General features: G+C 51.2%; 9 protein-coding genes across 10 annotated transcripts in view; 5 read left to right on the top strand and 4 right to left on the bottom strand.

Annotated features, from left to right (window-relative positions):
• Nucleotides 1-117: 117 nt before the first annotated feature.
• Nucleotides 118-4,368, top strand: LOC6601038 (kinesin-like protein Klp61F). The gene is made up of 6 exons (XM_026993951.1): nt 118-410; nt 470-770; nt 883-2,215; nt 2,298-3,508; nt 3,568-3,804; nt 3,868-4,368. The coding sequence occupies exons 1-6, from the start codon at nt 325-327 to the stop codon at nt 3,889-3,891; spliced, it is 3,192 nt and encodes a 1,063-aa protein (XP_026849752.1). The 5' UTR covers nt 118-324; the 3' UTR covers nt 3,892-4,368.
• On the bottom strand, nt 4,115-10,981 carry LOC6601036. Of its 2 annotated transcripts, none has more exons than XM_026993952.1 (6): nt 10,779-10,981; nt 10,034-10,293; nt 9,728-9,974; nt 6,372-6,498; nt 4,867-6,287; nt 4,115-4,802 (listed from the first exon to the last, which is right to left on the bottom strand). In XM_026993952.1, exons 2-6 carry the CDS (start codon nt 10,238-10,240, stop codon nt 4,594-4,596), a joined length of 2,211 nt encoding a protein of 736 aa, XP_026849753.1. In that variant the 5' UTR covers nt 10,241-10,293; nt 10,779-10,981; the 3' UTR covers nt 4,115-4,593. The 2 variants fall into 2 exon arrangements, with proteins under 2 accessions (XP_026849753.1, XP_026849754.1); XM_026993953.1 differs by having other exon boundaries at nt 10,791-10,981.
• LOC6601037 (glycine-rich cell wall structural protein 1.0) lies at nt 8,403-9,715 on the top strand. The gene is made up of 2 exons (XM_026993954.1): nt 8,403-9,129; nt 9,208-9,715. The coding sequence occupies exons 1-2, from the start codon at nt 8,462-8,464 to the stop codon at nt 9,551-9,553; spliced, it is 1,014 nt and encodes a 337-aa protein (XP_026849755.1). The 5' UTR covers nt 8,403-8,461; the 3' UTR covers nt 9,554-9,715.
• Nucleotides 10,982-12,075: 1,094 nt separating the features above from the next.
• On the bottom strand, nt 12,076-15,419 carry LOC6601034. The gene is made up of 6 exons (XM_002026086.2): nt 14,406-15,419; nt 13,969-14,341; nt 13,651-13,911; nt 13,125-13,558; nt 12,679-13,051; nt 12,076-12,614 (listed from the first exon to the last, which is right to left on the bottom strand). The coding sequence occupies exons 1-6, from the start codon at nt 14,708-14,710 to the stop codon at nt 12,357-12,359; spliced, it is 2,004 nt and encodes a 667-aa protein (XP_002026122.2). The 5' UTR covers nt 14,711-15,419; the 3' UTR covers nt 12,076-12,356.
• A 414-nt stretch (nt 15,420-15,833) lies between these two features.
• The window catches only part of LOC6601033, a 30,345-nt gene continuing 19,492 nt past the window's right edge, over nt 15,834-26,686 (bottom strand). Inside the window, exons 3-8 of the mRNA XM_026993940.1 lie at nt 18,494-18,797; nt 18,252-18,427; nt 18,074-18,187; nt 17,824-18,012; nt 17,429-17,761; nt 15,834-17,361 (exon numbers count right to left, since the gene is read on the bottom strand). Of these exons, the coding sequence (XP_026849741.1) occupies nt 15,834-17,361; nt 17,429-17,761; nt 17,824-18,012; nt 18,074-18,187; nt 18,252-18,427; nt 18,494-18,797 (2,644 nt within the window). The remainder of the gene's footprint in view (nt 17,362-17,428; nt 17,762-17,823; nt 18,013-18,073; nt 18,188-18,251; nt 18,428-18,493; nt 18,798-26,686) is intronic.
• LOC113566793 (lysozyme S) lies at nt 20,054-20,501 on the bottom strand. Its single transcript, XM_026993942.1, has one exon. The coding sequence runs from the start codon at nt 20,499-20,501 to the stop codon at nt 20,076-20,078; it is 426 nt and encodes a 141-aa protein (XP_026849743.1). The 3' UTR covers nt 20,054-20,075.
• Nucleotides 22,216-22,729, top strand: LOC113566797 (lysozyme E-like). Its single transcript, XM_026993947.1, has one exon. It carries the CDS (start codon nt 22,225-22,227, stop codon nt 22,657-22,659), a length of 435 nt encoding a protein of 144 aa, XP_026849748.1. The 5' UTR covers nt 22,216-22,224; the 3' UTR covers nt 22,660-22,729.
• LOC6601032 (lysozyme B) lies at nt 22,898-23,427 on the top strand. Its single transcript, XM_002026084.2, has one exon. The coding sequence runs from the start codon at nt 22,898-22,900 to the stop codon at nt 23,336-23,338; it is 441 nt and encodes a 146-aa protein (XP_002026120.1). The 3' UTR covers nt 23,339-23,427.
• LOC113566794 (lysozyme P-like) lies at nt 24,589-25,132 on the top strand. Its single transcript, XM_026993943.1, has one exon. It carries the CDS (start codon nt 24,604-24,606, stop codon nt 25,027-25,029), a length of 426 nt encoding a protein of 141 aa, XP_026849744.1. The 5' UTR covers nt 24,589-24,603; the 3' UTR covers nt 25,030-25,132.

The raw sequence follows: 26,686 nt of genomic DNA, 5'->3' as shown, positions 1-26,686 counted from the left end.
TCGTCAGTATATTTTCGGTATATTTTAGTATATTTCTGAGGGTCGGACGGTATATTTTTACGATAACGGGTCACACTGTTATGCGCATCATTTTGAATTGAACGGACGACGCGGCGTCGGTGCTACATCTTGCTGAGGAATTTCATTGGATTTTAAGGTCTTTCAAGGCTTTATTTAGCTGTTAAAAAGTTGACCAGACTAAACGTGTACATTTCCAAGTGCTGGAAACAAAAGTTTCACAAAAGCACACACACGCACACCATATCATCATTGTGGCATCATTTTTACGCGCTAAAAAGTGAATTTTGAGTTTTGTGCTGTAAAATGGACACATCGAACAACATACGCCTGCAACTTCAGCAGCAGGCACGCAAATCGAATCAAAACATTCAGGTCTATGTGCGCGTTAGGTGAGTGCCCCATCTACGGGTGGTAGATCGCCCAATAAGTACGATTTCCATCCCTGCAGGCCGCTGAATGCACGCGAGCGATGCATACGCTCCGCAGAGGTTGTTGATGTGCTCAATCCACGCGAGATCCTCACACGCCACACCCTCGACTCGAAGTTGACGAAGAAGTTCACGTTTGATCGGAGCTTCGGCCCCGAGTCCAAGCAATGCGATGTCTATGCGGTGGTGGTGTCGCCCCTGATCGAAGAGGTGCTAAGCGGCTACAATTGCACGGTGTTCGCGTACGGACAGACGGGCACTGGCAAGACGCACACGATGGTGGGGAATGAGACCGCGGAGTTGAAGTCCTCTTGGGAAGATGTGAGTAGAGAGGAACCAGTTTTCTAATTCCTAGAATTGGGCGAGGGAGGCGGTTCAAAAATTAATTGCTGCTCTACCTGCCTTTTGTCTTTGCCTTTTTGCCCTTTTGTAGGACTCTGATGTGGGCATCATACCGCGTGCCTTGAGTCACCTTTTCGACGAACTCCGCATGATGGAAGTTGAGTTTACGATGCGCATCTCCTACCTGGAGCTGTACAACGAGGAGCTGTGCGACCTCCTCTCCACCGATGACTCCACAAAGATACGCATCTTCGACGACAGCACAAAGAAGGGTTCGGTGATCATCCAGGGCCTCGAGGAGATCACTGTCCAGAGCAAGGACGATGTCTACAAGCTCCTGGAGAAGGGCAAGGAGCGACGCAAGACCGCGACCACCCTGATGAACGCGCAGTCCTCGCGCAGCCACACCGTCTTCTCCATAGTGGTGCACATTCGTGAGAACGGCATCGATGGCGAGGATATGCTGAAGATCGGAAAACTCAATCTGGTGGATCTGGCGGGCAGCGAGAACGTCTCCAAGGCGGGCAACGAGAAGGGGATACGCGTGCGCGAGACGGTCAACATTAACCAGAGCCTCCTGACGCTGGGCCGTGTGATCACCGCTCTGGTGGATCGGGCCCCCCATGTCCCGTACCGCGAATCGAAGCTGACGCGCCTGCTGCAGGAGTCGCTGGGCGGCCGGACAAAGACCTCGATCATTGCCACCATCTCGCCAGGGCACAAGGATATTGACGAAACACTCAGCACGCTGGAGTACGCGCATCGGGCGAAGAATATCCAGAATAAGCCAGAAGTCAATCAGAAGCTAACCAAGAAGACGGTCCTCAAGGAGTACACCGAGGAGATTGACAAACTGAAGCGAGATCTCCTCGCAGCGCGAGACAAGAATGGCATCTATCTGGCGGAGGAGACCTACGGGGAGATGACCATGAAAATGGACTCGCAGAATCGAGAGCTCAACGAGAAGATGTTGCTGCTGAAGGCCCTCAAAGATGAGCTGCAGTCGAAGGAGAAGTCCTTCCACGAAATTAGCGTGACTCTCATGGAGAAGACCCAGGAGCTGAAGAAAACAGAGCAGCACCTAACCGACACCAAGGGGAGTCTGCTGCTGACAAAGAAGGTCCTCACGAAGACCAAGCGCCGCTACAAGGAGAAGAAACAGCTGGTGGTCTCGCACATGAAAACGGAGGAGACGCTCACGACGCAGGCACACAAAATCCTGGCCGTGGCAGATCTGGCCACCAATGAAACGGAGCAGCTTCATGGCACCATCGAACGGCGAAGGGACACCGATGAAAAGATACGCAGTGCCTGCGATCAGTTCAAGGATCGCATGCAGGACAATCTGGAGGTGATTGGCGGCAGCCTAAGTCTCTATTTGGAGCAGCAGGCGGCCTCCAAGCAGCATCTGAGCCAGGAATTGGGTGAGCCACGACCAAAAGCTCTCCCTGTGCCAGTTTTCACCTTATTTCTGTTCTGTTCTGTTTCTGTTTTTGCATTGCCTAGAAAACTCCAATAGCGTGGTGCAACGCTTGACTGTGAATGCCAGCAAAAGCATCGAAATGCTCAAGGTGATCTGCAGCCAATCGCTGAAGGATCAGGAGCAGCTGCAGGCGAAGCTAGTGGCGGATATATCGGAGAACTGCGATGGGTATACGACAATGTTGGTCGAGGCGTTGCTGGATCAACTGCAGCAGAGGGAGAGGCAGTTGCGGGAGGATATCCATCTGCAGGTGCTGGAGCTGGAGGAGAACAACCACAGCCACAAGGCCATGCTGGAGTCCATGCAGCAGCGGTTCTCCAGCATCATTGCAAACAGTGCAGAGTCGTTGGAGAAACATGTGACGGAGGTGCAGCGGCAGCTGGAGCTCCTCAGCGAACTTTCTCTGCCCGATGCGGAGAATCTGCAGCAGCTGCAGGCGGAGGTGGCCAACGAGCGGGCACTGGCCCACCAGGAGGAGGCCCTGATCGAGTCGCTGATGATGCAATTGGAGCAGTTCAAGGAACTGAGGGCCAAGAACAGCCACAGCATGTCCGAACGCCTCTTGCAAATGGAGGAGAATCGCCTGCAAAAGAGCAGAAATGTGGAAAAGACGAAGGCCAGTGTGCAGGCCTACCAGATAGAAGGATCCGCCGCCTCGCAGGCGGCCCAAGCAGAACTCTCCGCCCAAATGGCAAGCGGCATGCGGTGCGTGGACTTGGGCGTGGCCAAGTGCTCGATGCTGCAGGCCCACATGACGAATCTCTGCCAGGAGTTCGTCAAACACACGGATTTGAATGTCTTGGCGTGTCGCAATAACCTTCAGAACGTGAAGGCCATGTGCCTAGACAATGGCAAGGAGCGGGAGACTCTCAAAGAGAAACAGCTAAAGGAACTGGAGAACGTATGCGAGGAGAGGCTGCAGGTGGAGAGAGAGGAACGCCAGCGGTTCATTGGGCACTCTACTGTTGCCGGCGACCTTGTGGAGCAGCTACAGCAACAAACGACAGAACATGAGACCTTGCAGCGCCAACAGCTGCAGATTTGCGAGCAGGACGTCATCCGCTTCCAGCAGAACGAACTGAAGACCTATGCCCCTACGGGAACAACCCCCTCGAAGCGAGATTTCGTGTATCCACGTTCGCTGGTGGCCACGTCCCCCCATCAGGACATTGTGAGGCGTTACCGTCAAGAGCACGATTGGTCGGATTTGGATACCACAGCCACCATAGATGAGGTAGAAAGCTAATGAAACCCCTCGTCTAAGCTAGTTTCCTTAATCTTGTATCCTTTTAGTGCAGCGAGGGTGAGCAGGAGGACTCTCTGCACTCCGTTCAGGAGCTCTCCGAAACGGAGACCCTCATGAATTCAACTCCCATCGAGGGCACTGTGACTGGCATCAACATGAAACGCGGCTGCGGTACCACACGCAGCATGAACTCGAATGCTTTGAAGCCGCCAGTGTCTGGCTCACTGTCCCGCTCCCTGACTCCCAGAAAATCATCGCCGCGTGGATCTCCAGCCTTTAAGAGAGTAAGCAGTCATTGCTAATGATTGAATAAACATAAATAATCCGAATACTCTCACTTTTTTCAGCACAACAAAGAGAACGTGTCCTGAATCGATCGGGGGATCGATGGCACACATATATCTCTATCTATATCTACATCTGCTACTTGCCCCAGTACTCCACTCACCTTTCATTCCCCGGCAATTCCCTGGAGATTCTTTTGTTTTTTTTCTTCTTCTGTATGCTGCACAATTTAATAATTAAATAAACTTAATGCTAAGCAAACCCCCTTGCCTTGGACCTTGGGCAGACCACTTTAAACTCGAATATTCGCTTAATAAGTTGTGTATATTTAAGGAAACGTCTTGACTGCGACCTTGAGAGTTCAACTTTGAGTTAATTTCTTGAGACTTCAATGCGAGTTTCAAGAAAGAAGGGTTTGGCCGGACAGTTTAAGCGTAGTGATGTGTATAATCGGGGAAACCCGTTCGGGGACGCACTTTAATCTGAATATTCGTGTGAAAACTTATGTAAACTAAGAGAATCTACTTGTTGACGATCTTTAGGGTTCCCTTTGAGTTGACTTTTCCGTTCAGTGTAAACTGTAATCTTAAGGAAACTTCATTTACTTTATAATTTAAGCTCTAATCGAAGATGCAAGAGGTATATCCTATGAAGAGTGTACAAAATCCTATGAAAGGTGTTTAAGTTAAGAGACCTGCATGAATCCATAGTAGATGTTTCGAATGAAACGCCTTCGTTTGCATGCAGCTCTCTAGTGTTCAATACTATAGTTTTAAGAGTAAACCCCCCTACTCCTCATCGCGGTCGTCCTCATCGTCATCTTTGAGGATCCCCAGACGACGTGCCACCTCCTTAACATTCGCTATGAACTCCTCCTGGACCAAATTGAAGCTCATGGCCAGGAGAGCAATGCCAAAGAGCAGATACAACGAGCAATAGGCAATGGACTGCTCCGACTCATCCTTGACGCCCTTGGCAGGCACAAAGTCGCCAAATCCTAGAGAGAAACATGAACAGAATCAGCACAAAAGATCTCTGAAAGTACCTCTGGAATATCCTACCGATTGTCGTCAGCGTGATGAAGCAGAAGTAGGCCGAGTCCAGAAAGGACCAGTTCTCCCAGTAGGCAAACAGGGCGGCGCCTCCCAGGATGTAGCTGACGACCAGGAAGACGCACAGCCAGATGGGCACAGGACGGTCCTTGGGCAGGAGATCGCCATAGTCCCCATAGTCCTCCCCATACATGGAGTCGTCCTCGTCGTATTCGTAGCTGGGGCGACGTCGGATCTGCCGCTGCACAGGGAAACCCATGGGCGACATGATACGTGGCGAGGGAGGCAGACGCTCGGCCCGCTCTCTCCGACGATGATTCCGTCGCGGCTCGCGACTCCTGGACTTGCTATGGACGGGGGGATAGTCCTCGTAGTGGCCGCCGTCGCACAGGGACACCTCATCGAAGCTCTCCTCCACATAATCCTCGTAGCTGCGCGGAGAGCGTCCTCGTCGGTCCCTGCGATGATCCCTTGAGGACCCCTGTGGCGGAGCATCGTAGTCGGGGAGCTCCAAGTGGTTGCCATAGCGTGTGGATTGACGTCCCAGGCTGCCAGCGCGACGACCTGCGTTCCGAGGAGGCTGCGGAGAACGCTCCCTCTCGCGATCCCTCTGTCGTTGTCGCTGGTGTGCGGATCGGGGCATTGATTGACTCCGTGGCGCTGCATTCCTGGTGGTCCGCTGGTGGCCAGATCCTCCTCCGAAGTCATCCAGGGCGTATCGGTTGGGTATAATCGGAGTCTTGCGCACCACATCCTCGTCCACATCTTCGTAGTGCTGCGAGGAGACGTGCCGCGGGTCCACGGACTTGGCTCGGGCCCCGCGTCCTGGGGCAGAATGCAGGCGGTGCAGCTCCCGCGAGGCCTTGGACTCCTGATGCTGGGGCGAGCGGACAGAACGGACACTGGCGGCCCTCTTTGCCGGCGGCTGTAGGTCACTGAAATCCTCCATGGATCCCGCATCAAAATCGTGCCGATAGCGCTCCCGCTCCACCGTATGCCGATCCCGCATGCGATCTCTCTGCCTCTGGCGGCTGCTGTAGCGATTGCCGCGATTCAGAGTCTGCGTCTGCATCTCGTACTCATCCCCGTAGATGTTGTGCCGCTGCTGGCGAGGCTGTGCCGCAATCTGCTGCTGGCGGCGATTGCGTCCTCCACTGCTGCGGTGGCCAAACTCCCTATCATCGTAGCCACCGCCGACGCCCCGCCCCATGGTGCGCAGTTCCGGATCGGAATGGGCATGCCCCATGGAGGGACCGAACCCGGAGTCATTGCCCGATCGCTGTGTCATCTTCATGGATCGCCGGAACGAGGGTGGCGGCTGGGAGCGGGCATACCGCTGTCCCCTCACCGACCGCTGCCTGGAGCGGGCATTCCTCGGCCGCTTGGCCGTCCGCGTGCACACATAGCAGCAGATGCGCCAGTAGAGAAAACTATGAAAGAGAGAAGTGGTGTGGAGTGGAGTCATTAGCGGCGGAGTCACGCAACTGTGGAGATGTCAGCGCGCAGAGGCTCACCGGAATGACGTGGCCATCACATCTCCAATGTTGGACAGGCAGATGAGCATCAGCGGGATGCCGACGATGGCATAGAAAATCGTTGTCACCTTGCCCCAGTCGGTGCGCGGTGATATGTGGCCATAGCCTGTGAAAAAAGAGTACAGTAAAAAGCATGTATTAGAAGATACTCGTACTTAAACATGGAAACCGATTCCGAACGGGGAGTGTCTTTTGTTTGTGCGTCTTGCCCGTGTCTTACCTTCAACTCTTTCGAACACCAAAAGTTCTTGAAATGCTAATGAGGTCTCTCGGGTCTAATCTCAGGGTGTACTTGTCGCTCCCCAAAAAACCACCAACACCATTACCGCAAATGGCATTTCAAGTCTGCCGCCGCTTTTGGCATTTACGGAAATGCGATTATCTCTATAGAATTCTACGGCTACGACTACCACTGCGACTATCTGGTATGCTTAATAGGAATGGGAATGGGAATGGGAATGGGCGTGTGGGTCAGTAAACCCTAGAGTTTAAATCTGGCCAGAAAGCCGAAAGAGCATAAATCCATATCGGGAAATTGTGCAAAAAGCACAAATACAAAAAAACCATATAAAAAGCAAATAAAACCCAAAAATTCCCATCATTAAATTCTAAACAACGAGCTACACTCGAAGAAAAATATGCGTGCAGCAGCTTTTAAGTTTGTAAATAAAAGATACTCCAACTAAACTTTCTTTCTTTTTTTAATATTATCTTGTATAACTAAGGATTCTTCTACTAAGATCTTATAGATGTAATTGGAAAACTATTGATAAACTATTTCTGGAGAGATGATTTGTGTACAAATCCCATAAAAAGACTTAAAAGGTTGTACTGTAAAGACTTCCTGTTAAGGATCTATCTTTCTACTCGTATCTATATATCTATCTAATCTCTATTTACTTATCATATATCATATTATAGCAGCTAAAAGCTTAAGCTCAATTCATAATTTCCAGATCTCCTACCATTCTTGCAGAACCCTTGTCCGATGGTACCACTATATCTTCTAGAGAGCTTCTATAGAAAGAGGTTTTTTTCGCCAGTGTAAACTCTCATCACGATCGGTCGTTTGGTCGGTCAGTCGCGTTTGACCTTGCCGTTGTTTTGACTACAGTCGTAATTCCACTTTTGATTTCATTTGACACGCTCCACACTCCACCCTGCGCCCTGTGCACCTGCCCCAATGGAATGGGGAATGGAACCCCGTTTTTAGAGGTCATTCACGTGTGCAACAAACTGTGGCGGCTACACAGTCAGAGATGATTTTTTGACCTATGACTTTTGTGATCATGGGACTAGCGGGGGTGCCATCTCTGCTATCTGTGATCAAGGCAGCAGGGGGCGGGGGTTGCCCTGCTCTGCTCTGCTCCACTATAATGAGAGGAGAGGAGCCTTGGGAGGCTCTTTTGGGAGCATGCCGAGTCATTGTGGTTTCCAGGAAAACTTTGTTTTTTGGATGAAAAGCCAATTGATGCCGTGACATCAATTAATGTGAGCAATTGCCAAATGATTGACGATCGTTCGGTTGCGATTGATGTGATTTCAACGTGATCAATGAATGGACATAATCGGTTGTCCGATTGCAGCAGTTCCTGGGCGTTCCTCCGGCCAGGCCGTCGATCGTGCCACGCTTCTTTGCGGTTTCGCTTCAGGTGAATCAACGATCCATACCATACCATACCATACCATAACGATACGAAGCGATACAAATACGAGACGATACCAAAAAGATCTGTGCGGCGGCAGTGTCTGGCACGACGAACGTCTGTGTCTGCTGCTGCTCCAATGTTTGCGTTGATTCATTGGCTTCGTACCCACCTGCTGCCTGTCGGATGGCGGTGCCCTCGCCGGTTGACTGGGTTTTTGTGCGTCGTCACCATCGGGCGAGCCATCGTTCCATGTTTCCATCACCGCTGGTTGTGCTGGTGTTGTGGCTCGTTCTCTGGCTGTTTGTTATATAAGTAGCATGCGTCGGTGGCATAACCGAATCATTCTGTTGGGGCATCTCGTGGCGAACAAGACGCAAAATACGGTTCAGAAAAAACAATAGAGAGAACAAATCGAAAACCATGCGAAGTGATTGCTTAGTTTTGGCTCTGGGCCTGGTGCTGCTGGTGGGATCTGTGGCCGGAAAATCCTCATCGCTGTCCGATGGAGACCGGGACCAGTGGGTGTGGCGCTCCTACAACCGACAGCAGCGATCCTTTCGCGACGGAGGAGGCGACATCGGCAGGAGTAGAAGCGCCGCCATAAGGAATTCGTACGACAACAAGCTGAGACGAGAGCCCACCACGCGCAGACCGTTGCCTGGAGAGCCCGAGAACGATGAGATCGAGGACTATGCGGATGCGGTGGATCCCAACCGGGCATCCCAGGACACCACTACTCCCAATGTGGGCACGCGGCAGTACAATCCGTACGGGGGACAGCCGAATGCGGGCCAATTTGGCGGATCGGGACTCTCTGGAGGATATGGCGGCAGTCCGGGAGTTCTTGTTGGACCGGGAGGACCCACTGGAATCATTGGACGGCAGCCCTTGTATCCGTCTCCCTACCAGCCGGGCTATGGGGGATTCAACGGAGCCCAGAACGGCATTGGAGGGTATCCGGGCGGAATCTATGGCGGAGCATCAGGTGCAGGACTCCAGGGCTATCCAGGAGCTTCTGGAGCGGGCTATCCAGGTGGCAGTCTAGGAGGAGCCTTTGGCGGCTACCCCAGCAACGGCCTGGGCGTCGGGCAGTTCTCTGGCGTGGGACAGCAATTCCCAAGCGGCGGACAGTTCTCTGGCGTTGCACAGCAGTTCCCTGGCGCTAGCCAATTCCCTGGCTCGGGCGGACAATATCCCTTCGGGGGATCCTACCCAGGAGGAGATTTCAACGGCAATCAGTTTTCAGGTCAGTTCCCTGGCAACGGGGGACAGCAGTATCCCTCGAATCAGTTTGGCGGCGGCGGACCGCAGTACACAGAGGGCTATGGTCTGGCCGGAGGACTGGGTCTCGGACAGCTGGGCATCGGAGGGGCAGGAGGAGGTCCCTATGGAGGCGGAAACTTTGGCTTTGATGAAAAGTCGTCCCCACCGGTGGTGGCCGAAGGCAAGAGCGCCAAGAGTGTGGATGCGGCGCCCAGGAACGTGAACGATAAGCTAAGCAAGAAGATCTAGGATCCAGGACCCACGATCCAGGATCAGGAGATCCCTTAGACGTACTCCCACCCCGCCCGTCAGTTGTAAATAGAACCCCACTGTCCCTACTATTTTTTTTGCTTAGTTATAGTTCCTAGACCTAGAAACGAATCGAATCGAATAAATCATTAGAGCGAAGAGCCCGAGACCCACCTATCGTAGTGATCACAATGATCGAGTAGAAGAGGGAGCCGGCAAAGGTCCATTGCGACTTGCGCAGATCCTCGTCCCCGTCCCAGCCATCCGCCTTGATGGCCGTGAGGATCTGCTTCTCGAAATTGGCCAGATGTTTGCTCACATTCGCCATCCAGTCGCTTTCCCTCAAGACCAGGGCATCGTCCGACAAGAGCCAAATGTTCTCCGTGAGATTGAAGCGAAGGTTCTGAATGTCGCGCTTGACCTGAAGGAAGGAGGGATTAGATATCAGGGGAACCAAGATTTTGTATAGAATGGCTGTACCTCCAGTTCATGTGGTCGCTCCAAGTGCTGGAAGAGATACGCGCCTCCGACGCAGTAGGAGACCACCAGGAGGACGAGCAGGACATGCGACACAATGCAGGTGATGATCTTCCATGAGAAACAGATGGCCGCCACACAGCGTCCGCGTTCGGGTTTTGCCGGCTCCACCATGTGCGCCGGCAGAGATTGGGCCCGTCTACCCGACATGGCTACGCGATTGGACCGCTTGGACCCTCCTCTTGGCCTAATTTATCGCTTGGCTGATCATAAATTATGCGTGGAAAAGAAACGAAAACGAAATCGAGAAAGAAAACCAAATTAAGGACAAGAAACCGCAGAAGCAGACGTAGACGGAGACGGAGACGCTCGATTATTTGTCTAAATAAATATTTATTTATGTGGGTTGTTGGGTCTGTTGGCTCTGTTGGGGGGCAAGGCCGAAGATGAGCGGAAAGAGAGAGACAGAGAGAGATATAGCGAGAGAGGCTGAGGCTGAGGCTGAGGCAGAGGCAGAGGCGTGGAGCGGAGAGGCGACTCCATGGAAAACTATTTTCGTACGCCGGGAGGGGGCATCCAAATAACGCGGACACACGCCTCAAGAGAGCTACTCTTTCGAGTGGTTCTTTCTCGCTGCCTACACTCGTACGACGGGGAGACTACATAACATTTCCGTGCAATTATGAAGTTCGATTGAATGGAGAATGGGTGTGGATATGGATATAAGTGCTGCCCTAATGATGATTACCAAAACACGTACACGTACGCACGGGGTAACCCGAGTATGAGTATGTGCAATCTCAATCGCAATGGGAAAATCTGTTTAGTTTTTCAATTTTCCTTTCCATGCTGTGTTTCCACCACCCTCTCCTTCCAACAGCAACAGAAAATCAAAATCAAAACCAAAAAAAACAAAAACAAAACACTGCCCGACGACGAATCTGCGCGCAAAGAACCGACCCGGTGATCCGTGAACCGATCCGTACGACTCTCCAACGTTTACTGAGGAGCCCACTGGCTGGCGGATGGATCTCAGATCTTGATCTCTCGATATACGGTTTTATTTTTGGTCTTACTCGAAGCTCTCTTTTGTTTTGTTTTTCTTTTTTTGGAAAATCTTGTTCTGTTTTGTTTGGTTTACTCATGTGGATCCACCGACTGATGGGTGGATCGGCGCATCAGGTGGACCGTTGGATCAGGTGGAATTCGGGCGGGCTTTTTTTGGCGGGGTCTTCCGAAATCACTTTTCAAAGGGCAGACGATCGGGCGTGTTCAATTTCGCTGAATTTCGCGGGAGTACCTGGTACTCAGTCAGAATACGGAAAAGTGACTAAGGGATATCTTTCCGCGATTTCTGTCAATTTTTCCAGCACTTGTCATGAAAGATGGTTAATCCTAGAGATATTTTCTAATGTTAATTTCTACACTCCGTTTATCGACTGTCTAGACTGACTAGAGCATTGGGTGCTCTATTTTATTCGAATTTTAGAATATTTTACATGTCCCCATCTGTCTCGCTCTCGCTCTTTCACTCTTCACACCAACACCAGACAATCTATCGTGAACCCCGCCTTTAGAGCGGGCACACTTCACGATTAAGAGTGGGAGAGAGGGAGAGAAAGAAAGAGAGAGAGAGAACGAGACTGCCTAGTCTAGCCACTCTAAATGGATTTTCTTCATTCTGGCTATAATAATGATCCGTTCTATATCCAGTTTCCAGTCTGATAGAATCCACAGCCGCCTCAAATACTCCTCGAGTATCTCTGATGGAAAAGTATGAGACATATTGCAACATCCACCTACAAGGAAACTCCTCTCTGGTGGCCTTCCTTGACTTTGGGCTTCAAGGAAAAGGCACTGATGTGTCGGTTAATGCCCATTAATGCCCAAAAATATCTGCAATGCGAACTACGCGGGTCTGTGTGATAACTGGTCGTTGATTCCCCACCAGAGAAATAATAATAAAATCCTGAATCGTGAAACTCTATAAGCGCATATTCTGTACTTAATTTTAAAACTTTTTCGTAAATAAATTCTCACACGAATAAAGTAAAATATACTTTAATTTAATCATTATAATTTCTGCATTTAAATCAGGGAATTACCCATCTTCTTCCTTGCAGATTGCCACACCTGTTCCTGGGCTTTGTGCTTTGTTGAACTTTGGTGAGTACTTTGTTTCATATCGTATATTGCTTATCTACTAAAACCGTTTATGGCCAATCGACTGCTTCAGTTCGTGCTACATCATCGTTACTTATGATAAGAGTGGACTGCAGTTTGTGTGGCTATATTTAGGCGCCCAGTCGGAGGGGGTGTATGGGCCTCAGTCAACATTCAGTTGCCTGAACGAGCCCTGCAGCCCGAAGAGGCTCTCGAAATCGACGGCTTTGCCCAGCCGCAGGCTCTCGTCGGTGCCGTAGTTGTTCTCCTCCTCCCAGAAGCCTCTGTACGCGAGAATGCGCTGCTCCCACTCGGCGATGATCTCCGGAATGGAACCATTCTCCCCTCCGTACTCGACGGGTAGATACTTCTTGGGCACTTGCTCGTAGAGGGCCTCCCACTTGCTTCCGTGGACATAGAGCTAAAGAAAGAGGTTGGTATCGATTAAATATCGATTGGGCTTCGATTGTAGATCAGAGACTTACGCGTCCCTGCTGCTTCTTGGACAGCATGGGCTTGACCATATTGAAGATGGTCTCAAAGCCCCCGGGAGTGTTGATGAAGTGCACGCCTTGGGGTCGCAGGGGCAGTGCCTCCTCCTGGAAGACGGTCATCTTCTTGGCAAATGCCGGTGTCATGTGCAGGAAGTGTGCCGTGGTGACATTGGCCAGATCCAGTATGGAGACCATGCCGTTGACAATGGCCACATCGTCCTCGTTCAGCATGATCTGTTGCATGAGTCCCGCCGCGTGATTCACCTCCTGAAAAGTGTACTTGCTCGGATCGTACACGGCCTGTCGCAGGAGTGCTATGCGCGGACCATTGTCGTTCAGGGGACGCGGCAACAGAATAATGGCTCTTTAGAGGGAGATCCGAGATCGATGAGTACTTTGGGACTGGCAGGGGCTTCGGCCTCCCTCCCGGAACTCACCCCAATCGAAAGATCTCCAACATCTTGTCCACATCCACATTGTGGGCCGCATAGAAATCCGGGTATTTGGTGCGCAGTGTATAGAACCGATCGATCTTGGACTTGGTTCGCTCCAGGCTGTACTTGCAGCCGCGGAGGAAGTTCACCAGCGTCTGATCGTCCGTGCGGGCCTTAAGGTGGGGCTGCTGGCGGATCCACTCCCTCAGGGCGGCAATGTCATCCTCAATCTTCTCGGGAATCTCGTTCAGCTTCTCCACGGCATTCTTCTGCAGCTCGGGGCTCAGCGGACGGATGGCAGGCGGCATCTTGGGGAGCGCACGGTTCGATTGATCGGCGAACGAACGTCGAGTGGCGACCCCGGCCTTTGTGTGCCTCAAAATGGTAATCGATAAGCTATCGTGGATGGATTGAAAGAGTCGATTCGAGTCGAGTCGCTAAGAAAGAGTGTAGCAGCGCTTATCAGAAAGCATTTATTATTGGTTTATGGTGCAGATAGTACTACTCCTACGGCGAGGGGTTGGCCTCAGTCGATGGCCAGCAGGCGGAAGGAGCCATCCACACCGAAGTGACTCTCGTGGCTGTTGCCGGGTAGCCGTTGCTCCTCCCTCAGCTGCTCGTTGATACCAAAGATCTGCGTGCCCTCGAAGTAGCTACGATAGCTTCCCAGCTTGGATTCCATTTCCTCTGTCAAGTCCTGAATAGAGCCCTTGGTTCCGCCATATTCGACTGGTAAATACTCCCGAGAGACTCGCTCAAAGATCGCCTCTGGATCAGCGCTAACAGATACCTTGAAAATACAACAAATAAGAGGAAAACGAATCCGCAATTAAAGTCTGGGACTCACCCTCTCTCTGATCTTTCCGGGAAACCAGGAGAGCAGCGATTTGAAGCCCGTTTCGAAGGCCCTCGGGACATTGATGAAGTGAATGCCCTTCTGTCGCGTGGGCATCGCCTCGTCGGCGTAGGCTGAGAATTTGCTCAGGAGCTGCGGCTGGAGGGCAAACAGATTTGCAGCCGTGACTCCCGTCATGTCCATGATCTCCATATAGCCACTGACAGTGGCATTATCGTCCTCGAACATCATGATCTCCCCGAACATGGAGCCCACGCGAATGATGTCCTGGAACTTGAATTTCTGGGTGTCGTAGGAACCCACCCGAATGATTGTGACGGCAGGACCAGTGTCCCCTTTGTCCAGGGGAATGCGCAAGATCACACTGCAAGGAGAAGGAGATCTGTAGGAGAACCTTGTCTTGAAGAGGTTTCTTTAGAGCGGTTTACCCCATTCGAATGATCTCCAGCACCTGAGGATCATCCACCAGTCGATGTTCATTGAAGACCTCCGGTATCACCGCCTGCAAAGTGTAGAACCGATCGATTTTCTGCTTGGCCTTCTCCAAACTGAACTTTGATCCTCGCAGAAAACTCAGCAGGAACTGATCCTCCATGCAGGCAGAGAGATGCGGCTGCTTCTGCAACCAGATCCTCAATGAGGATATGTCCGACTCCACGCGATCGGGGACCTCATTGAGCTCCTCGATGGCAATCTTTTGCAGGCCCGCCGGCAAGGGTCGAAGGAATGTCATGCTGACTATCGCGCTATCGATTGCAGACTGCCCAAAAACTGTGCCAAAACAAAAATGACTGGTTTCGGTAATGCACTTGCAAGAGCTCCACGAATACACTCGAAATATATGTTTATTCGAAGCTAAGGCCGATAAGATCGGACTAATCTAGCGATTAGCAGCGGTCTGGCTAAGTTTTTTGCTCTGACTTCTAAGGCCTGAAAGGAAGGTCCATTGAATATGGACCTCTGGAGAGCACGGCGGTTCCCATAAGCGAATGGCACTTCATGAGAGTTTAGAGGCAAAGCTCTGGCCCATCACACAGCATGAGGAGGGTACTGTGTTCCCATAAACGAATGGCACTGGATAGAATTTCATATAGCTTCAGCTTTAGCCTGTCCTCAGATGAGGAACAAGTTATTTTTGCATGCACATTACTCTTCCCTGAATATATACCATTTTACAGGTATACATCTTGAGTTTTCCGCAACTTTTGCGTTCCTGAAATGGGAAAAAATTCAATATCTACAGCAGCATTTCAATCCAGAAAAGGAGAACTGAAAAGTTCCAATTAATCCATATTTCCAGGCGTACCCGAAGGTTTTTAGGCTCTTTAATTTCTTATCACCATAAACCCTTCATAAAATACTATCTGTATCTGAAAGATAACCCCACAGACAGTGCTTCCTTCCAAAGATAACGTATCGATATCGGTACGAGTACGAGTACGAGTACGAGTATGTATGTATGTATATATATATATATTTTATTTGTAGCAAAAGAAACATAAAAGAAGTAAAAGTACGCTGCGTTTCACAACAGAAAAAAAAATACCTACGCTACTTATTGGCTATGAACCCGCTGTTGAAGCTGCCACCGTAACTACAATTGATCATGAGATATGTATGTATGCGATAAAAAAAAAATATATATATATGTATATATAGTTAAATATATGTGTATGTGTACGATAGATATACGTTTGTATGAATAGTTCTATAAATACGATCCGTTCTGTTCTGTTCTGATCCGATCTGAAGGGTGTTTCTGTCGTAACCTAAGAGTGTGGCTTGCTATTGCACAGGAGCAGGAATCATGGAGAAAATAGGATCGAGATTCATTCGAGAGGGGATCTTAGGGAGAATCAGTAGAGGCCACATGGAAGATCCGTCACCTTGGACATCGATCCCTGGGTGTAGGAGCGCGTGCGCGACGCGGGACTCTGTCCGGGCATCGTCACTCCCACCGGTGGCTCCTGGTGCATCCTCATGGCCGGATTGCTGCTGAAGTAGATCTGCTGGTTGCTGCGCGACTTCTCCCTGCCGATGATGGCCGCCTCGTTGAGAGCCTCGTGGGCGCCGCCGCTGGAGGAGGAGGCAAAGGCCGCCTCCAGGCGCTCCACATTCTTGGTGACGCGACGGGCCTGCAGGGCGGCCGTGATGTCGGGCTTCGGGTACCGCTGCGGCGTGTTCATTCCCGTCATGAAGAAGACGCCGTTGAACTGCTGGGCCGGTGGGGCAGGCGGGGCCGGTGCTGGTGGCTTCATCTTGTGGGGCACCACCTGGACCTGTACCTGCAGCTGGGGTCCATCCTGGGCGCTCTTTCGCAGGGCCTGCATCGTGGGGTCGTGCTCGTCGTGCCGTGCATTCATAATGACGTCGAGGAGCTCCCGATTGGTGCTGGCATTGTAGGCCGTGGCGGCGGCATTGGCCTCCGGCATATCGGGGGATGGGGAGTCCATGGCGTAGCTCGACGGATGATCCGTCTCGGGGGCATCGTAGTCGGCCTCATCGAAGAAGGTCTGCATGGCGGCCAGTCGTTCGGCAGCCGCTGGATCTCCCGGATGATGCAACAGCATCCCGTAGTCGGAGCCACCTTCCTGCTCGGAGCAGTCGGTGCGGGGCACGAGATGCGCCAGGGAGCGGGATTTCCTCGGAGGCTGCGGCACAATGTTCACCGGGACAATGTCCTGTTCCACGGGAGGACGATGCCGTGACGGATGGCTGCTGCCGATCTGCTTCTCCGCCTCGCTGACGATGTTGTCCAGCTCCTCGATGACGTCCTCAATGGTGGCCGCATCGTCCTCGTCCTCGTCCACGGGGATCTTCAGCGGTTTGTGATGCTGATTCTTCGCTGCCTTCGAGGGCAGCACCAGGATGGGCACTGGACTGAGAGATGCCCCCGTCTCGGAGCTACTGATGCCCTCGTCCTCGTGCTCCGAACAGCTCTGCTTCGTGGTCTTTCCCGGGGGCGGCACCTGTCGTGGCAGTGCCACCGGCTGGTGCGACTCCACCGGCTTGAAGTTGGACTCCTGCTGCGCCCCTTGCAGGCGGAAGATCTCCCTCTGGAGCTCTGCGCATCGCTCCTGTAGACGCCGCTCCATGGACGTGAGAACGGCCTTCTCCTCGTGTAGGATCTGCACGCGACGCTCGAGGATCACCATTTGGCTGCGGGTGCGATCCGCATCGCGGGCCTGGGCCATCATCTTGTCGACGTCGATGTGGAGCTCGTTGAAGCGCTTCACCTCCGCCCGCAGGCTGTCCAGCCAGGGCGAGGAGGAGGAGATGGTCCGCGCCAGAGTGCTGGGATCGAGACCCGCCTGGAAGAGCTCCGCCTGGATGTAGAGACGCTGCTGAATGCTCACCGCACTCTCGATGAATGTGTTCAGGAATCTGCCGAGAGGGGGGATTAGGGACACTTGCGGACCTTCATCTTCAGGTATTTGATGGCTTTACTCACTTGACACCTGCACACTGGAGCTCCCCGGATCCCCCGCCGCTGTTGAGGATCCCCACCAGCAGGCGGAAGCGCACGGGTTCACTGCAACGCAATCGAAGCGTGGACATGGCCTCCGAGACGGCTGTGTGTCCCGCGGAGGCGATCTTCTGGCTGCCACTCCCACTGCCAAAGGGCTGGCGGTCGCAGGCGGAGGCCAGCAGCTGCAACGCGAGGATCCGCGCACGAATGCCCTGCCCCGTGGCCGAGGAAGCAAGCGGCATGAGGCCCACAGGCGTGTTCCCTAAACGGGCTATGGCATCCAGCGATCGAGAGCAGCAGATGCTCAGGCATTGGCTGTAAATGGAGAGCGATTAAGGATTACGGACTACCGATTGCATGGGAGAGATGGGACTTACAGGCAGGAGAGCTCATCGAGCAGTGCCCGGCGCTGGTAGCTCTGCGGATTGCGGGACATGGCCAGAGAATTGCTGGCTCCTTGCACTGGGGCCGGGGCATTGCTCGCCTGCGCCATTTGGATGGCACGCAGGACCTCCAGGAGATGGCTAATCCCATCCGATGGCGTGGCCACGAACTCTTGAACGAAGCTGCAAGCAAGAAGAAGAGCCTTAGAGGATGAGGCAAGTGGTAGAGGGAAGAGCACCTCACCTGGGAAAGGATACCCTTAGATCAGCCCTCAGTTTGGTCAGCAGATCCGTGATGGAGCCAAACTGTCGGAGCGACATCTCGCTGTCGCTCTCCGGCGGTGCAGGAATGGGAGATCTGTAAGGAATCGCAAGGAAATAGTAGGAGATCTTATCTGCATGGAGAAGGAGTATATCCCTACTTGTATTCCGAATGCTTTGCTGGCAGTGTGGAGGATCTGTACGTCTCCTCCTTGGCACTGGACGTGGTGCAGACGTCGTAAATGGACTTCATTTTCGAGGCACTGCTTCCTTTGGTGAACTTTCGCAGCGAGAGCACATAATCCTCGGGATTGTACACCGGTGGTCGTTGATTTTCCTTTCATTAGAGAATTAGAGAGACAGATCTTAAGTATGTTTTGTGCAGGGGAGGGGCAGCACTCACTTTGCTGTAGACTGGCGCCTGGGGCCAGCTTTGTTCGGAGCCAGCCATCTTGTAGGAGGCCAAAGATCCATTGAGGCTACTGCCACCGCATTTCTGTGTCCCCGAGGCGGTGCTGGAGCTGCCGCCAGCAGCTGCCTTCGAAGCGGCCGCAGGGGGTGGCGGCGGTGCCATCTTCGAGGCAGTGTCGTGGCAGACACTGGGAGCCATCTGGAACGAGTGTCCCCCGAGGTGTCCCCTGTGCTGCTGGTGCTGCTGGTGCTGCTGGTGGTGTTGGTGCCGGTGTCGCTGCAGCGTTGAGCTGTCACTGCAATAAACGGAAAAGCCATCGGGTGGAGTCAATTAATGTACTCGTACGTGCCTCACATCAAAGAACTTGAATTTGCATTCACATTGGACTATAAATAATCCCCAGAGCCAGTTGGGGGGATTGCATAGAGGATAGAGGATGGGGCGGATAGGTTTTGGGAACACGTAACGCACCGGAAAAACAAGCCGTTAAGTTTATTGAACATATTTCTACGACTATTTAAAGCAAAAGAGTTATCTAGTCTCTGTGGCAGGTTGCCACGGGTTGCCGCAGGTTGCCACAGGTTGCAGTCGCTGCAGATTGGAGTCTGGTTTACAGGTGTCTTGGATATACCCGCTGGAGGAGTATGTTGTGGCATGTGGGCTGTAGGCCCGTTTCCTAGCCATCCACTGATCGAACGAACGATCGAATGATTTCTGATTTGTGACATTCGTTGATTCGTTATTTAATTTTAGGCCCAAAAGAAAGACACACACTTTCACTCGCCCCATCCCCATCCCCATCCCCATAAAAGAGAGACATTGGGAGATACCGTTACCGTTGCTGGGTGGCTGTGCTGTGTTGTGATTTGTGCTGCCACAATATGTGGCACCGTTAAGCCAAGCCAATGAGTGGCTATGCAAATGCAAATGCAAATGCAAATGCCACTGATACCCGTACTGGCATTGTCTGTTGCTATTCGATTGCCGGGGAATTATGACGTGCATCAATCAGCCATCAATCAGTCACGTACCATCGATGCATTGGCATTCATTCATTCAGTCGATCGATCGTTCGATGGAGTGGAGTGGAGGTGCCACCAATTGGATTCTTTCATCAGGTGTGCCTGTGCCCCTGAACACACACGGCTGACGCAGACACTGAGGCAGCCCCAAGGCTTGAGTCTTGATTATTGAGTGGCTGGCTGGCTGACTGGCTATTTGGCTGTTCGTTCCCACAGCAGCAACAGCAGCAACAGCAGCAAAAACACTTCGATCAATGTCAGTGGACGACTGAAGAGAGAAACCCACCAGCGCTGACGCTGGCGGTGCAGCAGCCGCTCAAAAAGTGTTGAAAGATCCGATGGAAAATCTGCATAAATCAATTTCCAAGACACAAATTGAAACCACGAAACGATGTACGAGACACCGAGTATGCTCCAAAAACAGGAATCGATAAGCAAGATCCCCAGCCTCCAGCCTCCGGCTAATGGATTCACTCTCCACTCTCCACTCTTCAAGTGTTCAAGTTATTTTCCTTTATTTCAAAGCGTTTCAACGAGGTCTGCCACTTTGCTTAGAAGCACTCATCGATGGACGGCAGCCATCCGCTGCAGTAGTGCCAGACGGCCCAGGCGCCCCATCCCTGCTGGGAGAGGACCTTCTGGGCGCAACGCACGGAGTTGGTGATGTCGTCGGTCAGCAGGGCATTGCAGCTCAGGCCGCACTCGTTGTAGGAGAAGCGTCCGTCGGCCTGGCACCAGTACAGATCGTTGATCTGGAAGATTCCGTAGTCGTTGGAGCCGTCGGAATTGGCGGGTCCCACCACCCAGGTGCGGTAGTCGCTCTCGTGCTGGGCAATGCAGGTCCACTTGTCCAGCTGGTCACGGGGCACGCCCAGGTTGGACATCTCCCTGGCCAGGGAGCAGCGGTCCAGAGTGCGTCCGGACAGGGCGGGAGCGGCGGCACAGGCCAGGATCACCAGAGCAAAGAAAGCCTTCATGTTGCAGATTGTCGTCTAAACGAAAACTATTTGACTTTCCTCTGGTTCTGTGCGCAGTATTTATGGAAAAAGTCTACCCCGTGGGGGCTCTATCCTATCTATCGGATTGCTGTTGAGTTCCAAGTGCCAAGGAGATTCGGATCTCGAGGGGATTCGTGTCTGTGGTCTTTTAATTAAAAAAAATCCATTTAAATATTCAAACACATGGGTCAAGTAACAAAACAAAAAAAACTTCACTTTTGTCTTATCAAAAGACAAGAACGTGCGACACATGAGGCGTACGAGTGGTCGCTCGTTGAAGAGGTCTATGCCCCACCGAATGTGGCATAGTTTTAGGCTTGAGGCACAGAACTCTGGCTGCCAGAGCTTTCAGCAGATAACGCTCGTACGTATGAGTATATACATATGTATGTATGTACATTGTACACCTTGAAAACCATTTGCTAATCTTGATTTCGTCATTGTTTCGTCGCTGAAGTTCATTGAAATCCGCAAGGAGAAAGGCAGTGGCAGAGGCAGAGGCTGAGGCAAAGGTAGGCAGAGAGACCTCGACGACGCGCCCTCAAAGACTGATTAGCATAATTGTTGTTATATCAACAATGACGATGGAATGGATGTTGGTTTTTCTTTGAGATCTGCTGCTTAGAAAGGGCTCATTGTACTCCCGAGAGAGTCATTGGATATGGCCCCCAAAAAGGTACAGAATGGGCTAGATGGAGCCACCGCCCAAGAGCACTACTTGGCCAAGAGCTGGTGCTGCTGCTGCCGCTGCTGCCGCTGCCACTGCTGATGGTGATCCATATGATTGATAGCCCCATTCGGATGATCGGATGGGTCGGATGGGTTGGATGGGTTGGATAGGGGCTAATAGCTGCAGTCAAGTGGAGCTGTTTTGGCTATTAAAAAACCTCAACGACGAGACTCCACTCCATACTCCACACTCCACACAGTCGGACATTAAACTTGGGATCCCGTGCAAAAGATGGCAGATGGGAGTTCGTTTTGAAAGAAATACCTCGCAATTTCCAGACTCGGAATCGCTGGGATGCCGCACAATGAATAACTATGAATAATTTCCATCGACATGCAACAGCCGACGCCACACGGGTTGCGTGAACAGAGACAAAGCTCCACAGAAGACAATGCCACCAGAGCCACAATCGCACTCTTATTATAGATAAATATTTCGAATAGCTTGTGGATGGATGAAGGCCCAGCCCAGCCCAGTCCAGTCCAGCCCAGCCCAGGCAAGGCCCCCCACAGTACGCACAGTACCTAAGATTGGGGCTACCTGTAGATCGAGTGGAACGCGCCGACTGCCTTATCGAGCGAATGCCCCAAGTGCTTCCGCACTTTCAAGATTGAATTTTTTGTATAATTTGTATTTTATGATTTGTAGAATTGATTGAGGGGGCGAATAGAATATCTGCACGAACGAAGTGATAAGACAGGGGGGCCTACGACACCATTTCAGAGGGAGATTTACCCTAGAAAATGATAGAGATGGGCTCATATTACAACATTAGCTCTAACAACAGAGCTCTAAGAACAACGTGCTTTCTCCCCGGAGAATGCCAATATTTGAACTTGTAATTACTGGCAAACACTCGCCGAATGAATTACTTGCTTAGATATTGACTCAACTGCAGAGCAGTAGGTGTTCTAGTCCCCTGGCTATAAATACTCCCCCGCAAGGGCAGGTTTCACTTCACTTTTGATCAGAATGAGAACTTTTCTAGTGATCGGCGCCTTGGTGGTGGCCTGCCTTGCATCTGCCGCCCATGCGGCACGCACCATGGACCGCTGCACCCTGGCCAGGGAGATGTCCAATTTGGGGGTGCCACGGGATCAGCTGGCCCGCTGGGCCTGCATTGCCCAGCACGAGAGCGACTACCGCACCTGGGTGGTGGGTCCTGCCAATTCCGATGGCTCCAACGACTACGGGATCTTCCAGATCAACAACTACTACTGGTGCGCTCCTCCCAGCGGTCGCTTCTCCTACAACGAGTGCGGCCTCAGCTGCAACTCCCTGTTGACCGATGACATCACCAAGTCCGTGAGATGTGCCCAGAAGGTGCTCTCCCAGCAGGGATGGTCCGCCTGGTCCACCTGGAAGTACTGCAGCGGGTCCCTGCCATCAATCAATAATTGCTTCTGAGAATCGTAATCTTTTCATATTTTGCTCGTAGTCCAATAAAGGAATTACCACAGACTCTTGATATCGTGAATCACCTGATTTCTACACACCAGTATATCTGTTCCAGTGATTGCTTTTCGCATAGGTTGCGATACGTCCTGGAAAGGGCACACAATGTTATTATTTCTTCTGCGTATAAATACTCCCCGACTGTAGAACCAATCCTCTGTTTAAACAAGCAACCACAACCATTCCTACAATGAAAACTTTTCTAGTGATCTGTTTCCTGGCTCTGGCCGGACTCGCACCTGCCATCCTGGCCCGCACCATGGATCGCTGCCTCTTGGCCCAAGAGATGTTCAGGTTGGGCGTTCCAAAGGATCAGCTGGCCCGGTGGGCCTGCATCGCCGACCACGAGAGCTCCTACCGCACCGATGTGGTGGGGCCACCCAACTCGGACGGCTCCCAGGACTACGGAATCTTCCAGATCAACGACTACTACTGGTGCGCTCCCCCCAGCGGTCGCTTCTCCTACAACCAGTGCGACGTGAGCTGCAATGCCCTCCTCGATAACACCATCACCGAATCCGTGAGATGCGCCCAAAAGGTGCTCGCCATGCAGGGATGGGGCGCCTGGGCCGTGTGGCACTACTGCAGTGGCAATCTGCCCTCAATCGACGACTGCTTCCCAGCTTACTAATATACATACATATATTATAAACCCTTTTTGTAAATCCTCTCACAATGTAATAAAGAACTCTCTTCAAGTGGGACTTGTGCTCTTTTCTTGTCTTCTGGAGGAAACACCATGGCAAATCTGTTGTTGCCGGAAAAGCAGAAACTGAAAGTCTTTTTGGCTACAAAGCTATTGCTTTTCTGATTGTACCTCGTCTCTCACCTCGAGTGCGAATTGAGTCACAGCCACTATCGTATCTCGTGATTATCAGTCGATCTCTAGCCAGTGCTCGCTTAGTCATTCCTTCTGTCCCTCTGTCCTTCTTCAAGGCTTCTCTCGGCAAAAACAACAATGCTGCGGTACACTGAGCGCCGGCTGAAGCGTCGCACAGTGGGACCTGCGGGCTTTTCAGCTTGTTGAGGTCCGAAATGTTTCCTTCTGGGGAACGTTCACTTTCACTACAAAATAAATAAATACCCCTTTACTCTTTTTATGTTTTGGGTATAATAATATATTCGTCCGAGGGAAACATCGGGGTAGTTTTTCTAAAAGTTAAATCAAGGTTGGAAAAAAGCCCAAAAATTAGGGGTTTTGCAACAGACCAGGTTTCTTTGCTGTATATTGATAACAATGAGTACACCTAATAAGAGAGACTAAAAATATAAATACCATATAGTATAATCTACTTTCGATTCTACCTTAAAGATGCAGTTTGTGGATCCAAATTGAGTGAGCAGCTGCTCGCCGAGAAAACGTTCAACTGTGAATGCTCTCGCATCTCCTAGACTACAAATTCTCTACCAGATGCGTGTATTCAATGGTAACTGTTGCCACCTTTTCTTCGGCTGTGGTGCCACTGTGCGGCGCTCCCAGCAAATACGGAACTTGTCGTGTAAAGCATGGAAGTAACGGAACGGACATTATTCTATTTGTTTCAGTTTCTTGCTAGACGTTTTCTTACCCTACATTTTGCAATCTCCGACATATACTTAGGATTTATCCAATACACATATTTCTGTAATGTCTTTACACATTTTTCTGAGAAAATTACAATAACAAAGGCATGTAAATAGTTCTTATGGTGTGCATCGCGATGTGCATTTGTTGATTTCTTATCCCCCTCGATGATTAGATATCATAGGGACTGCACATATTTGTCCAGTGATTCCAAGAAAATATATGCCCATATATAATCTTCTTTGTTCTTTTCATCCACGTTGAGTATAAATACTCCCTGACTTGGATCGTCAGTCAATCAGTTTACAAGTCGAACAATAAACGTTTCTAAAATGAGAGCTTCGCTACTGATCTGTGCCCTGATTGTGGCCTGCCTTGCTCCTGGCATCCTGGCCACCCGCACCATGGATCGCTGCTCCTTGGCCCGAGAGATGGCCAACCATGGTGTTCCCCGGGATCAGCTGGCCCGCTGGGCCTGCATCGCCGACAACCAGAGCAACTTCCACACCGACGCGGTGAGCCCCACGAATGATAAGGGCTTCCGGAATTACGGGATCTTCCAGATCAGCAATGAGTATTGGTGCTATTCGAAGGATCAGGCTGCCAGGGAGGTCGAGTGCAAGGTGAAGTGTGAGGCCTTCTTGGAAGATGACATTACCCACTCCGTGCTCTGTGCCAAGAAGATCCTGGAGAAGCAGGGCTGGTCCGCTTGGCCAGGGTGCACTGGCTCGCTGCCATCGATCGACAACTGTTTCTAATGTCCCAAATGTTTCAAATATCGTGCATGCATATACATATGTAAAATAATTATATAAATCCTCGAGGATTGAACAACCAATAAAGATTTCTCTTAATGAGGGACTCGTGCTCTTTTCGGGGAGGGTGAGGGGGGACCATTGCAAAACTGTCGCAGAAAATCAGCAAAAGAGAGCCTCCTTTTTGGCTGTAAAAAGTGAAATTTTATATATACATAATGGCCCACACATAACAGTGTCATTATGACAGTTGGACCGGGCTAAAAGCGAATGAAATCTATTAGACATTATGGCCAACAGCCAGCAGACAGCCAGAGCCTCAATCGCGGCACTCGATCGCGGGGCTGTGGCTGTGGCTGTGACTGAAAAAACAAGTTAATTTAATTTCCAAGCATAAAACAAATTACGTATGAAGAAAACTGGACGCCCGTTATCGAGGGGGTTTATCATGGATGGTCCCCTAAGTGGAAAACTTTTAATGTCTGCCATCGCAAGTGGCAACGGACTTTAGTTGGCAATTGAAAACAATTTCAATTCAGAGATACTCGTACATACTCGCACATAGCAGATACAGGCAGATATGTACATGGATGTAGGGTATCCATGGGATTGCCTTTTGGGGCTAATCGTTGGAGATCAACTTTGCCATTTTGAGCAGCGGTTTGGGCCTTGTCTTAAAGCGGGCAAAATCAGGTACGAGTACGGGTACGGGTGCGAGTACGAGTACGAGCCTAATGTATCAATTTGTAGCGCTATTCTCAAGGGTGTCCGCAGGCGGGTTGAACGACATTCTTTGGACTGTTCGCTGTTCGCTGATCGCTGAACGCTGATCGCTGATTGATTGACTGATGATGGATGTGCTGAATCCACTTTAATCCTATCCGCCACATGGCCCCCAGATTCTCTTCTCGTCTCATCTCATCTCAGCTCATCTCTCTGTGGCTCTCTGGCAGGCAGGCAGGCAGCCAGAAAACTTTCCCGCAATCCACAGTCAGCAGTCCGCAATCGCGGTGTTCTCTTCCAAAAGCCATAAAAAAGAAGGAGGAAATTTAAGTGGAAAATGGTAAAAGTTTCTCTTCGTTTCGTTGAGCCGACACCTTGCCAAATTGTGTGTTCCATGTTCCATTCAGCCATTCAGCCCCGCTGCGATGATGTGTTGCACAAGACCATCATCGGATGTGGTGTGGCATGCCACCAGCTGCCACCAGATGCCAGGTGATGCCAGAGATTAAGTCACCGCCTGACAAAAAGTTCTCATGGCAGTTCCATTTCTTTAGCCCCATTTGCATTCGCATTTCGCACTCGAAAGATAAGACTATTAGGAGAATTTAGCAACCAACAAAGCAAACGCTCAGCCCGAAGCCCGAAAGAAATGTGGCCACTTTTCAGGTGCTGCTGTCAGAGATCTCTCCATGGAGATTTCCTCTGAATTTTCCCAAGGCTGTCAGAGCTCCCTTGAGCTATGCTCCGAGATCGCATCGCATCGCATCGCGTCGCCCATCCCCGACTTTTGTCATCTTCTTTTTGATTGTCGACTGTCATGCTTGACGGCCTCGCGCTTGACTCTAAATTAAAATACGTTTCTTCGTCGCTTTTTTCGTTTTTTTCGTTTTTACGTTTTTTGGGAAAGACGCTTTTCCAACGCTCATTATAGTGTTTT

The sequence above is a fragment of the Drosophila persimilis genome, unplaced genomic scaffold, assembly GCF_003286085.1.
Source record: "Drosophila persimilis strain 14011-0111.01,24,50 unplaced genomic scaffold, DperRS2 tig00000977-arrow-arrow-pilon, whole genome shotgun sequence".
NCBI classification, from domain to species: Eukaryota; Metazoa; Arthropoda; class Insecta; order Diptera; family Drosophilidae; genus Drosophila; species Drosophila persimilis.
This window is presented reverse-complemented; position numbering and strand designations above follow the sequence as displayed.

Bases quoted from the DNA above. Each gene is read 5' to 3' on its own strand.
- LOC113566797 (XM_026993947.1), top strand. From the start codon at position 22,225: ATGAGAACTTTTCTAGTGATCGGCGCCTTGGTGGTGGCCTGCCTTGCA.
- LOC113566793 (XM_026993942.1), bottom strand. From the start codon at position 20,501: ATGAAGGCTTTCTTTGCTCTGGTGATCCTGGCCTGTGCCGCCGCTCCC.
- LOC6601034 (XM_002026086.2), bottom strand. From the start codon at position 14,710: ATGACATTCCTTCGACCCTTGCCGGCGGGCCTGCAAAAGATTGCCATC. The intron at 13,912-13,968 runs GTGAGTCCCAGA...TGTATTTTCAAG, and splicing joins CCGGAAAGATCAGAGAGAGG to GTATCTGTTAGCGCTGATCC. The intron at 13,052-13,124 runs GTGAGTTCCGGG...CTCCCTCTAAAG, and splicing joins TTGGAGATCTTTCGATTGGG to AGCCATTATTCTGTTGCCGC.
- LOC6601037 (XM_026993954.1), top strand. From the start codon at position 8,462: ATGCGAAGTGATTGCTTAGTTTTGGCTCTGGGCCTGGTGCTGCTGGTG. The intron at 9,130-9,207 runs GCAGTTCTCTGG...CCCTGGCGCTAG, and splicing joins AGCAACGGCCTGGGCGTCGG to CCAATTCCCTGGCTCGGGCG.
- LOC6601032 (XM_002026084.2), top strand. From the start codon at position 22,898: ATGAAAACTTTTCTAGTGATCTGTTTCCTGGCTCTGGCCGGACTCGCA.
- LOC113566794 (XM_026993943.1), top strand. From the start codon at position 24,604: ATGAGAGCTTCGCTACTGATCTGTGCCCTGATTGTGGCCTGCCTTGCT.
- LOC6601038 (XM_026993951.1), top strand. From the start codon at position 325: ATGGACACATCGAACAACATACGCCTGCAACTTCAGCAGCAGGCACGC. The intron at 2,216-2,297 runs GTGAGCCACGAC...TGCATTGCCTAG, and splicing joins GCATCTGAGCCAGGAATTGG to AAAACTCCAATAGCGTGGTG. The intron at 3,805-3,867 runs GTAAGCAGTCAT...CACTTTTTTCAG, and splicing joins GATCTCCAGCCTTTAAGAGA to CACAACAAAGAGAACGTGTC.
- LOC6601036 (XM_026993952.1), bottom strand. From the start codon at position 10,240: ATGTCGGGTAGACGGGCCCAATCTCTGCCGGCGCACATGGTGGAGCCG. The intron at 6,288-6,371 runs GTGAGCCTCTGC...TCTCTTTCATAG, and splicing joins GTGATGGCCACGTCATTCCG to TTTTCTCTACTGGCGCATCT. The intron at 4,803-4,866 runs GTAGGATATTCC...GTTTCTCTCTAG, and splicing joins CATCACGCTGACGACAATCG to GATTTGGCGACTTTGTGCCT.